Raw genomic sequence first — 12,445 nt, 5'->3', positions numbered from 1 at the left:
TAAGGTTGAAATTGATCTTTAGAATGCAAGCTCTAAATTCTTAGTGTTATCATGTTAGAAAATCTATGTCTACCTTTGTATAAAATCCTAGAGCCAGAATAGAATGTAACGATGTATTTCACTTCAGTGTATCCAGCTCAGTGTGCACAAGGTATTGTCAGAGCCAACACTGTGGAAAAGCATTTCTATCTTTAATCCATTAATCTTTTACCCTTTTGGGTAACTTACGGAAACTCACACAAACTCCACTCAGGCAAGCAACCATTGGAGCTGCAAAAATCGTGAATATTAGGGCTCTCTTAAGAGAAAAGTCCTTGCTGAGGAAAACTACATCTGAGATTAGAATCAATAAACTTAAACTACTTCCTGAAATACCTTTTCAGATTTCCAAGTTACCCACGCTTAATATGTGTGAATGTTGTATCTAGAGCAAGGATTTTCTGCATAATGTATAACATTAGCCAGAATTGTACATGGTCATTGTAGAATTCAGGTCACGATTTTTTTTCTCTAGTACTCATTCCAAAAATATAATCAATTAGACCACTATGAAAGAGAAACAAAGGAGGACAAAATTAAAATGGGAAAGAAATAACAAAACTCAGCATGAGAATAGTAAACACGAAGATGATGGAACCAGCAAGGATGGGCAGTGAGTAGCGGAGGTAATGATTCAGCTCTGAGGATCCTGGTCACAAATGACCCACTAAGTATTGCAATATGTTCTTATTTTGTTTCAAATTTAATCTCATGCTTTCTTTGCAAATGACTTCCTTACAAAATGTTTTACAATTAATGTCCTCGGTAAGACAAAACTTGGAACTGTGCCGATGCATGAAGTGTAAAAGTGAGTGGAGTCTCGTGTTCTTGCTGCTGCTTAGAGACAGGACCACTAAAAACAGAAAACTCTGCAGCCTTATTTACAAGAATGTAGGATCATTTCCAATTCCTTTATAGCACTGTCTTAACAACAACAAACAGATTTCTGGCATTACCCCTTTCCTGCCCCACTCTCTCATATGTAACTGAAAGGGCATCAATTTCAAAGATTTGAGTGCCGTTTTAAACTTGGTGTTTTCACACTCTTCAAACCACCCAACATGCAACAGTGTTAAAGATCAGTGCAGAGAGATTGCAGAAGTGGTTGTAAATAGGTTGAATGAATGGACAGGGACACTGCAGGTAGAATATAATGTGAAAAAGTAGAACTTCCTGGTAGAAAAAAAGATCATTGTGAGTTTTGTTTAAGTCATGAGTGCTTGAAATACCCTGGTGTTCAGAGGGGCCTGAATGTCTTCATGTGTTAACCACTGAAGGTTAATGTTCAGGATAACACTTGGCAAGTCATTAGGAAGGCAGAGTTGTTATCACTGATTTACATGTTGTGAAATTTGTTATTTTGCAGCAGCAGTAAAGTGCAAACACAAAACTACAAAATAAATAGTACCAAAAAATGGTTAATGAAGTAGTGTTCATGGACTATTCAAATAGCTGATAGCAGAGGGCAAGAAGCTGTTTCTAAGTAATTGAATATGGGTCTTCGGGCTCCTGTACCTTCTCCTACTGGTAGTACAAGCAGAGGGCATGTCCCGGATGTTGAGGGTCTCTTATTGCAGAAAAGAAGACTGGAGACATCTTGTTGCAGTTGTTCAGGGCTCTGGGGAGACCACACCTGGAATACCGTGGACAGGGCTGCTAAGGAAGGTCAGAGATGTGTCTAAGGGAGTGCATGCGGGGATCATTAGGTTGATCTATTGGAAATGAGGTGGTAGTGGACAGGAAGCAGACTGGGTCTGTGCCTGAGCAAAGGAAGCTGAAAACGACCTAATGGGGGTTTTTAAATCAAAAAGGCCAATTGAATAGAAATTCAGCAGCTTTCTCAGAATTAAAGGGCATAGGTTCAAGGTAAGAAGGAAAATATTTAAAGGGGACCGAGAGACAAGTTTTCCACATGGAGAATGGTGGCTACATGGAACGAGCTGCCAAAGGAGGTGCAAGTAAATGACACTTGCACAGGTTCATGGTTAGAGGGATATGGGTCAAGCACAGGCAAATGAGATTGATATAGATAGGTATCTCAATCAGTATGGGCAAGTCAAGCTGAAGAGGCTATTTCTAAATCTGCAACTCTGATTTTATGGTGCTTGACAGGGTAGGTGCAGGGGTTATTTACATCAGCTGGGATATCACAGTTGCAGAGTAAGGGACGGGTCATTCAGGGCACAGATGCAGGGGAAGGTTCTCCATTCACCAAGCTGAGTCAATGAGAATGGGACTGATGGACATTGAGAGATGTGTGGAAGGGGCAGGGAGGTGGTGCTGAGGTCTGAGCAGCCCTGATATTACTAACTGGTAGAGTAGGTGCTGTAGCCAGATGTTTCTTTCTTTTGTTCTGAAATGGGTCTGAACTCAGGTCAGAGATTTAAAGTGATTGTTAGGAGAGTCAGGAGGGAGAAGAAGTAGGTTACTTTGAACTGGGGAATGGAGGGAGTTCTGAAACTCACTGCCTGGCAAAAACCCTCCCCAATGTTTGAACTACCATGAGCTGCAGGGCCTGGGTGGGGGGAATCCCTTTCCAATGGGTGCCCTGCTCCACCCCACCCCTTCCAGCCTCACTCCTCAAACACTCCTTCACCAGCTCCTCCCTTCCTCCTGACCCAGATCTCACAAACTCTCACAATCCACTTGTTCTCTGTCCCTCAGGTAAATGGAGTGGTTTGGTTGGGCGATGAGTGACCCCTCGCACGCGGCCCAATGCAGTGCCTAGCAGTTCCTGCACAGGAAGAGGCAAACATGAGTGGAGGAAGCGAGCAAGTTGACATCCTACCTGTGGCATTTGTGGTGAAGGATCGGTGGAAGGTGGTGAGTGAGACTGTACACCTCTAACATCTCACCCCCAGCCATACACCAGTACCTGTGTATCTGCACCAAAACACGTGAGCACCTCACCATCCCATTGATGTTTGTACACTTCTACCATCCAACAAATGCCTGCATATTCTCATCATACCCTGCCAATGCCTGTACACCTCCACCATGCACCAGTGCATGTACGGCCCCTACCATCTCAGCAATGCTTGTACATCCCATCAGTGCTGTACAACACAACCACATACCAATGCTTATACATCCCGACCATACACTATGCCTGGACACCCCCAATCACTCACCAACACTCATTCGTACCTCACCTATCCCTTTTAAAACAACTACATTGAGCCATCCTCCCCTGTCAGTACTCCTTCCCCAGGACCCCTTCACTGACTCCCCCCACCTGTTCGGCCTCCCGCTCCTGTCATTGCATTCCATGTGTATCCTCTACGAGCGGTGACCAACCCTGGACTAGTAGGTGTCCCCTTGAGCACTCTGCTGTGTGCCCCTCCACAGCTGAAGAAGATCGGTGGTGGGGGTTTCGGAGAGATTTATGAAGCCACAGACCTGCTGCTACGGGAGAATGTAGCCCTGAAGGTAGAGTCTGCCCAGCAGCCCAAGCAGGTACTCAAGATGGAGGTGGCCGTGCTCAAGAAGTTACAGGGTAAGGGGCTCAGCCATTCTGTTGCCTCAGCTCTCCCCACTCCATCCTCCCTCACGTGTACCCTTCCAAACTTCTCCCTCCTTCCATCCTGACTCCTTTCCCATCCTTTACCCTTCCACCTCTCTCCCTGACCCCTGCCCCGTCTTTACCCTAACCTAGCCTCTCACTGTCCCTCTCTCCCCAGCACCAACCCCCACCCCAATTCCTCCCCACTCTTCCCCAACCCCTCTCCCTCCTCCTCTCTCTCCCAATAACCCCAACCCCCGCTCCCCCAGTGTGTGCCTGTACCTCCCAGTGATCCGTGCTGTGCTGTGTTGATGTGCAGGGAAGGACCACGTGTGCCGCTTCATCGGTTGTGGCCGGAATGAGAAGTTTAACTACGTGGTAATGCAGCTTCAGGTAATGACTCCCATCATCCCCACACCCCTTCACCAGACACCAGCCGGGACAACCTGTGCTGTACTGTGGGCTGGCTCCCCACCCTCCCCACCAGTACTGGTATGGGCTGAGCTCTGACGGGAATCAGATGAGGCTGCACCCAGCCGACTTCTCAGAGAGCTGCTCAGCCCCAGATCCCCGGTCATCCAGTGGGCAAACAGGCCCTTTGACTTAACTACTCCATGCTGACCAAGATTCCCAACTAGACCCATATCCATCTAAACCTTTCCATAAGACATAGAAATAGAAGTAGGCCATTTGGTCCATCGACTCTGTAATGGCACTTAATCATGGCTGATTCTTTTTCCCCCCTCCTCAGCCCCACTCCCCAGCTTTCTCCCCCTAACCATTGATGCCATGTCCAATCAAGAACCCATCAAGCTCTGCCTTAAGTACACCCAGTAACCTGGTCTGCACATCTGCCTGTGGTAATAAATTCCACAAATTCACTACCCTCTGGCTAAAGAAATTTCTCCACAACTATATTTTAAATGGACACCCCGCTATCCTGAGGCTGGGCCCTTTTGTCCTAGACTTCCCCACCTTGGGAAACTTCCTTTCCGCATCTACTCTGTCTAGGTCTTTCAACATTCGAAAGGTTTCAATGAGATTCCCCCTCATCCTTCTGAATTCCAGTGAGTACAGACTCAGAGCTGTCAAATGTTCCTTGTATGCTAACCCTTTCATTCCTGGAATCATCCTTGTGAACCTCCTCTGAACCCTCTCCAATGCCAGCACATCTTCTCTGAGATGAGAAGCCCAAAATTGTTCACAATACTCAAGGTGAGGCCTCACCAGTGCCTTATAAAGCCTCAGCATCACATTCCTGCTCTTGTATTCAAGACCTCCTCACCACCAACTCCGCTTGCAAATTAACCTTCGGGGTGTTCTGCACAAGGACTACAAAGTCCCTTTGCATCTCAGATTTTTGGGTTTTCTCTCCATTTAGAAAATGGTCTGCACATTTATTTCTACTTCCAAAGTGCTTGACCATGCATTGTCCAACATTGTATTTCATTTGCCACTCTCTTGCCCATTCTCCTGATCTGTCTAAGTCCTTCTGCAGCCTACCTGTTTCCTCAAGACTACCTCCCCTCCATCAATCTTTGTATCATCTGCAAATTTGGCAACAAAAAGTTCTATTCCATCATTTAAATCATTTATATACAGCATAAAAAGAAGTGGCCCCAACACCGACCCCTGTGGAACACCATAGGTTACTGGCAGCCAACCAGAAAAGGATCTGGTTTTATTCTCACTTGCTGCCTCCTACCAATCAGCCAATGCTCTAACCGTGTCAATAACTTTCCTGTAATACCATGGGCTCTTAACTTGGTAAGCAGCCTCATGTGTGGCACCTTATCGTAGGCCTTTTGAAAGTCCAAGTATACAACATCCACTACATCCCTTTTAACTATCCAACATATAATCTCCTCAAACATTTCCAATGATTCATCAGGCAAGATTTCCCCTTCAGGAAACCTTGCTAATCTTGTCCAGTGTCACCAGGTACTCCATAACCTCATCCTTAACAATTGACTCCAACATATCCCAACCACTGAGGACAGGCTAACTGGTCTATAATTTCCTTTCTGCTGCCTTAAAGAATGGAGTGACATTTGCAGGTTTCTAGTTCTCTGTCACCATGCCAGAGTCCAATGATTTTTGAAGATCATCACTAATGCCTCCACAATCTACCTCTACCTCTTTCAGAATCTTAGAGTGCAGTTCACCTGGTCCAAGTGACTTATGTACCCTTAGGTCTTTCAGCTTTTTGAGGATCTTCTCTTTCGTCATGGTAACTGCACTCACTTCTCTTCTCTCACACCTGTCAATATCCGGCATAACCTCATCCACAGTGAAAACTAATGCAAATACTCATATAGTTCATCTGCCATCTCCTTGGCCCCCGTTATTATTTCTCCGGCTTCATTTTCTAGTGGTCCTACATCCACTTTTATTTTTTACATGCTTTTATTTTTTACATGCTTTTATTTTTTACATTCTCTATACACTTTATTGTTTGCTAGCTTGCTTTCATGTTTCATATTTTCCCTCCTAATGATTCTTTTAGTTGCTCTCTGTAGGGTTTTCAAAGATTTGCAATCCTCTGTCTTCCCACTAATTTTTGCTTTGTTGTATGCCCTCTCTTCTGCTTTTGCATTAGCTTTGACTTCCCTTGTCAGCCACAGTTGTACTATTTTGTTATTTGAGTATTTCTTTGTTTGTGGAATACATCTATCCTGCACCTTCCTCATTTTTCTTAGAAACGCACACCATTGCTGCTCTGCTGCCATCCCTGCCAGTATCTCCTTCCAATTTACTTCGGCCAACTCCTCTCTCATACCACTGTCATTTCCCTTACTCCACTGAAATACTGCTACATTAGACTTTACTTTCAAGTTGAACTCAAATCATATTGTGATCACTGCCCTAAGGGTTCTTTTACCTTAAGCTCCCTAATCACCTCCAGTTCATTACATAACACCCAATCCAGTATAGCTGATGCCCTAGTAGGCTCAACGACAAACTGCCCTATAGAGCCATCTCGTTAGCTTTACTGTCTATTTATGTGTGCAAGTACCTTTTAAATATTAATGTATCTGTCCCATTCACTTTCTCTGGCCGCTAACTACTGAGCACGCTGATGAGAGTGCTGCCTCTCAGATTCTTACTATATCTTTCTCCTCTCATCTTAAGCCTATACCGTCTAGTTCTTAGTTCCCTAACCCTGGGAAAAAGACTGTTTCCAGTGATTCTCTCTGCCTCTCGTAACTTTATACACTTGTTTAAGATCACCCTACAAGAAGTGTATGAGTTTAATAAAGGGTAAGTTTGGAGGGCACAAAGAGGAATGAGAGAGATCTGGTTGGCAAATTGAGGCAAAGTCCCAAGAGATTCTATGGCTATATTAAGAGTAAAAAGGTGGATGGGAGGGAATAGGTCCCTTAAATATCAGCATGGCCATTTGTGTTGAACTCAAGGAAATTGAAGAGATTTTTAATAAATATTTTGTTTTATGTTTTTCTGTGGATAAAATGATAGAAGTGAAAGAAGTGGGGGAAATGGATGGTCGTTTGGAACACATATCATTTGGCAGGACGGAGGCTCTAAAGGTGGTAAATCCACAGGACATAACCTGGTGCATTCTCAGATCTTGTAGGACGCTAGAGTCATAAGATGGCACAGCACAGAATTAGGCCCTATCACCCAACTGCTCCATCCAAGCTATTGCCATTTACCAGCATTTTGCCTATAACTTTCTAAAACCATTCTGATCCATGTACTGTCCAACTGATTTTAGTAAGTTGTAATGTATCAGCTTCAACCACTTCCTCTGAAAGCTCATTCCACATAGATAGCATTCTTTTGTGTAAAACCGTTGCCCCTTAAGTTTCAGATAAATCGTTCTCTTCTCACCTTCAACCAAGAGAAGAAATTATGGATGCGCGTACTTCCACAATTGATTTATCTCTGACCACAGGTGAGCTTTTAGATGATTGGAGATAGGCTAATGTGGACCCATTTTTCAAAAGGGGTGGCAAAAACAAACTGGGGAACTACAGGGCAGTCTGATGTTGATGGTGGGTAAGTTGCTGGTTAGGATTCTGGGAGACAGGATCAACCAGCATTTGGAGAGACATGGTCTGATTTGGGATAGTCAGTAAGGCTTTGTGTGTGGGAAGTTGTGTCTGCCAAATCTTTTGGAGTTCTTCAAGGATGTAACCAAGAGGGTAGTGGGTGCTGTCTATATGGACCTGAGCAAGGCCTTTGACAAGATCCCTCATGGCAGGCTAGTCTAAAAGGTGAGATTGTATGGAATGCAGGGGAAGATGGCTGACTGGATGCATGGGCTCAGTGAAAAGAAGCAGAGGGTGATGGTCGAAGGTTGTTTTACAGATTGGAGGCCTGTGTTTAGTGGTATGCCATGGCGGTTGATGCTGGGACCTTTATAATTTATAGTAACAATGTGGATGTGAATATACAAGACATAGATGGTAAGTTTGTTGATGATACTAAAATAGGCAATATTGTAGGCAGAGTAGAAGTTTGTGATAAATTACTGGGGGGGGGGGGGTTGCAGATCCTGATCATGTAATAGGGGTAGCTAGGGCTAACAAATGGCAAGTAGCTGTCAACCTAACAAATGTGAGGTGTTAACATTTTTGGAAGGTGAAATGAGGGTAGGACTCTCCTGGAGTGCACATGCACAGTTTGCTGAAAGCAACATCAAAGCTAGATAGGGTGGTCAAGAAGGCATTTGGTTTGTTGGCCCTCATCGGTCAAGGTATTGAGTATAGGAGTTGGAGTATATTGTTGCAGTTATATAAGACATTGGTGAGGCCATGCTTGGAGTATTGTATACAGTTTTGGTTGCCCTGATATAGGAGATATGTTTTAAAACCAGGAAGTGCAGAAAAGATTTACCAGGATATTGCTTAAACTTGAGGGCCTTAGCTACAAGGAAAGGTTGCATCGACTAGGATCTTATTCCGTGGAATGTAGGAGATTGAGGAGTGATCTGATGGAGGTATGTAAGATAATATGGAACACATAGAGTAAAAGGCACTAGTGTTTTTTTCTCAGTGAGAGGGCGGTTAAAAACAAGGCAACATAGGTTTAAAATCAGGCATAGGTTTAAAATCTATACTCAGTGCTCCTAATGATGAAAGCCAGCGTACCAAAAGCTGCCTTCACCACCCTGTCTACCTGTGGCACCACTTTCAGGGAACTGTGTACTTGGGAATTATTTAGACTAGTTTTATTAATTCTTCCCACACTTGCATCAGCTCCTCCCAGATTCTACCCTTTACCCACACACTTAACCCACCTACCCACAGGTCCTTGGGGTGTGGAGGAAACCAAAGTGGTCACAGGGAAAATGTGCAATCTCCACACAGACAATGCTGAAGGTCAGGATCAAACCTGGGTCTTCCATAGAACATACACCACCAGACAGGCCATTCAGCCCATGATGTTATAGCAATCTTGATGCCAAATTTTACAAAATATCCTCCTTTTGTGTATCATTCATATCTTTCCATTTCCTTCGGTGTCTATGTAAAAACCTCTGAAATGTACCCAGCTGCCTGCTTCTATCACCACCCCGGTTCCCTATTCCAGGCACCCACTACTCTCTACGTAACAAAAAAAAACTTGCTCCTCTCATTATCTTTAGCCCATCTAACTTTAAAAACATGGCCTTTCTACCTGAGGAAGAGATTCTGACTGTCTACCCCATTAATGACTCTCATTGTTTTAAAAACCTCAGCTTACGATACTCCAAGGAGAACGAGCCATGTTTGTCCAAGCTCTCCTTATAATTCATACTGTCTAATCCGGACAGCATCCTAGTAAACCTCTTCATCCTCTCAATAATCCTTTCTGTAATGGAGCAACCAGAACAGCATGCAATACCGCAAGTGCAGATTAACTGAAGTTGCACATCGCTGCAATAGGACTTCCTTACTCTTATATTCAACACCCCTACCAGTAAAGGCAAGCATTCATACCCCTTTTCCACCTTATCCATTTGCATAGCCACTTTCAATGAACTACGCATTTGGACCCCGAGGCCCTTCTGAGAGATAAGAAGGCAGTGGCTCTACCTGCTGTGTTGCTTGGGTTTCCCAGTCATGTTTTCTTCAGGATTTCTCTTTCCATCAGCAGTCAGTCCACCATGACTCTTCTCTCCACCAATCCCCTTACCCACAGCACACATCCTCCTGGGGCCTGAGCCAGGTCTCTGAAGATGCTGACCAGCTATACCTGGTGCCCTTCTCTCAGTGACCTCTCTACCTCTGTTATCCCACAGCAATCCTGTGTGATACTCCTGCTAGCTGCTCCCTCCCCAGCACACCACCTTCCCCTCCCCCTCACCCCACCCTTCCCTTGCAAACACAGCAACTCTCTCCCTCCCAAACACACCTCCCCACCACTCCCTCCCTAACATAACTCTCCCACCTCTCCCTCCCTGACACAACTCTCCCACCCCTCCCTCCACACCTCCCCACCCCTCCCTCCCTAACATAACTCTCCCACCTCTCCCTCCCTAACACAACTCTCCCACCCCTCCCTCCACACCTCCCCACCCCTCCCTCCCTAACATAACTCTCCCACCTCTCCCTCCCTAACACAACTCTCCCACCTCTCCCTCCCTAACACAACTCTCCCACCCCTCCCTCCCTAACATAACTCTTCCACCTCTCCCTCCCTAACACAACTCTCCCACCCCTCCCTCCCTAACATAACTCCCACCTCTCCCTCCCTGACACAATTCTCCCACCCCTCCCTCCACACCTCCCCACCCCCCCAACACAACTCTACCACCCCTCCCTCCACACCTCCCCACCCCTCCCTCCCTAACATAACTCTCCCACCTCTCCCTCCCTAACACAACTCTCCCACCCCTCCCTCCCTAACATAACTCCCACCTCTCCCTCCCTGACACAACTCTCCCACCCCTCCCTCCACACCTCCCCACCCCTCCCTAACATAACTCTCCCACCTCTCCCTCCCTAACACAGCTCTCCCACCCCTCCCTCCACACCTCCCCACCCTCCCTCCACACCTCCCCACCCTCCCTCCACACCTCCCCACCCCTCCCTAGCATGTCCCCCACCCCTCCCTCCCTAACACAACTCCCCCACTCCTCCCTCCACTTCCCCACTCCTCCCTCCCTAACATAACTCTCCCAACCCTCCCTCCCTAACACAACTCCCCCACTCCTCCCTCCACTCCACTCCCTAGCACACTTCCCAACCACCCGTCCCTCCCTAACACACTACCCAACCACCCCTTCTTCCCTAGCATGCCCCCCACCCCTCCTTCCCTAACACAACTCTTCCACCCCTCCCTCCACACCTCTCCTGCTCCTCCCTCCACACCTCCCCACCCCTCCCTCCCTAACATAACTCTCCCATCCCTCCCTCCACACCTCCCCCACCCCTCCCTCCCTAACATACCTCCCCACCCCTCCCTCCACAGCTCCCTCACCCCTCCCATCCTAGCACACCTCCCAACCACCCGTCCCTAACACGCTACCCAACCACCTGAACACCCCTCCCTCCCCAACACGCCACCCAAACACCCCTCCCTCCCTAACATGCTACCCGAACACCCCTCCCTCCCTAATACGCCACCTGAACACACCTCCCCACCCCTCCCTCCCTAACACGCCACCTGAACACCCCATCTCAACACGCCACCCGAACACCCCTCCCTCCCCAACACACCTCCCCACCCCTCCCTCCCTAACACGCCACCTGAACACCCCTCCTTCCCCAGCACACCTATTCACCCCTCCCTCCCTTACCTCCGCATCCCATCATCCCCATCACAGCCCCTCCCCTTCCCCAATACAGTACTTACCCTCCCTCCCCAGCACAACACCTTACTGCCTCTCCTTCCCACTCCAACACAGAGCTCTCCCTCCCTCCCCCACACTAAAAGATTCTGGACCTGTTCCTGTGTCTACCTGGAGGGAGTGGTGCAGTAGGGCTGTCGGGTTGGGGGGTTGTTACCACGCAGACAAAGCCCCCCCCCCCCCACTCCATTGCAATGCTGATACTTACTGTGTTCTCCAGGGCCGTAACCTTGCCGACCTGAGGCGCAGCCAGCCACGGGGTACCTTCACTATGAGCACCACCCTGCGCCTGGGCAAGCAGATCCTACAGTCCATCGAGGCCATCCACTCTGTCGGCTTCCTGCACCGTGACATCAAACCGGTGAGTTGTGGGTGGAATGGGGGTAGCTGGACGAGCAGAGAACCTACTGAGGCGGTGGCATTGGAGGTGAGGGTAGAGCAGAGGTTCTGTGTCTCTACCAGCACCACTGGAGGGCATTGACAACCTGCACAGTGCACCCAGTCTTGAGTACACTCTCTGAGGGGGTAGTTCATGTAGGGGAGTCTCACGACATTGAACAAAACATCAGGGTTTGCACTTGAGCACTGTCACTGTGTTATGGGCTTAGAGTGGGCAGAATTTGTTAAATGTGTATAGGAAAGTTTTCTGCAACAATACTCAGATGGCCCTTATGAGAGGAGGCAACACAGGACATCCTGTTGGGAAATGAGGTAGGAAAATGATTGAAGTGTCAGTGCTGGAGCACTTTGGGACCAATGACTGTTTTAAAATATTTCTGGTGAAAGATAAGACTGGTCCATAAGTTAAAATTTTTAAATGGGGTAAGGATAATTTTGATGGTATTAAGCAAGAACTTGCTAAGATTGATTTGGGAGAGGATGTTTGTAGGTAAAAGGATGCCTGCTAAAGGGAAGTTTCTAAAAGTGAGATGGGTAGAGATCAGGTTCAGTGTGTTCCTGTGAAGGGCAAGGCTGGCAGGATTAGGGAACTCTAGTTGATGAGGGATCAAACAATTCCCTTGAGTACATTAGCAAACCAGGAAGGTAAAAGAGTTATATAACAAATAGGGGTTTAAAAAACTAGAAGATTCCATTCTAGTATATTA

At 46.9% G+C, this 12,445-nt stretch overlaps 1 protein-coding gene across 5 annotated transcripts in view; it reads left to right on the top strand.

The window, feature by feature from the left end:
* Positions 1–12,445, top strand: part of LOC140733231 (tau-tubulin kinase 1-like) — a 67,178-nt gene that overhangs the window by 13,797 nt on the left and 40,936 nt on the right. For 4 of the 5 annotated variants that reach the window (XM_073056283.1, XM_073056280.1, XM_073056281.1 and 1 more), the window contains 4 exons: positions 2,704–2,862; positions 3,388–3,535; positions 3,861–3,934; positions 11,560–11,700. In XM_073056283.1, coding sequence (XP_072912384.1) covers positions 2,755–2,862; positions 3,388–3,535; positions 3,861–3,934; positions 11,560–11,700 — 471 coding nt within the window. In that variant the 5' untranslated portion in view covers positions 2,704–2,754. Of the gene's footprint in view, positions 1–2,703; positions 2,863–3,387; positions 3,536–3,860; positions 3,935–11,559; positions 11,701–12,445 lie in introns of those variants that run through there. The other variant, XM_073056284.1, reaches the window with a different exon arrangement.

The sequence above is a fragment of the Hemitrygon akajei genome, chromosome 9, assembly GCF_048418815.1.
Source record: "Hemitrygon akajei chromosome 9, sHemAka1.3, whole genome shotgun sequence".
In the NCBI taxonomy this organism is placed as follows: Eukaryota; Metazoa; Chordata; class Chondrichthyes; order Myliobatiformes; family Dasyatidae; genus Hemitrygon; species Hemitrygon akajei.
Note: the sequence above shows the minus strand (reverse complement) of the source record. Positions and strands in the feature narration are given on the sequence as shown.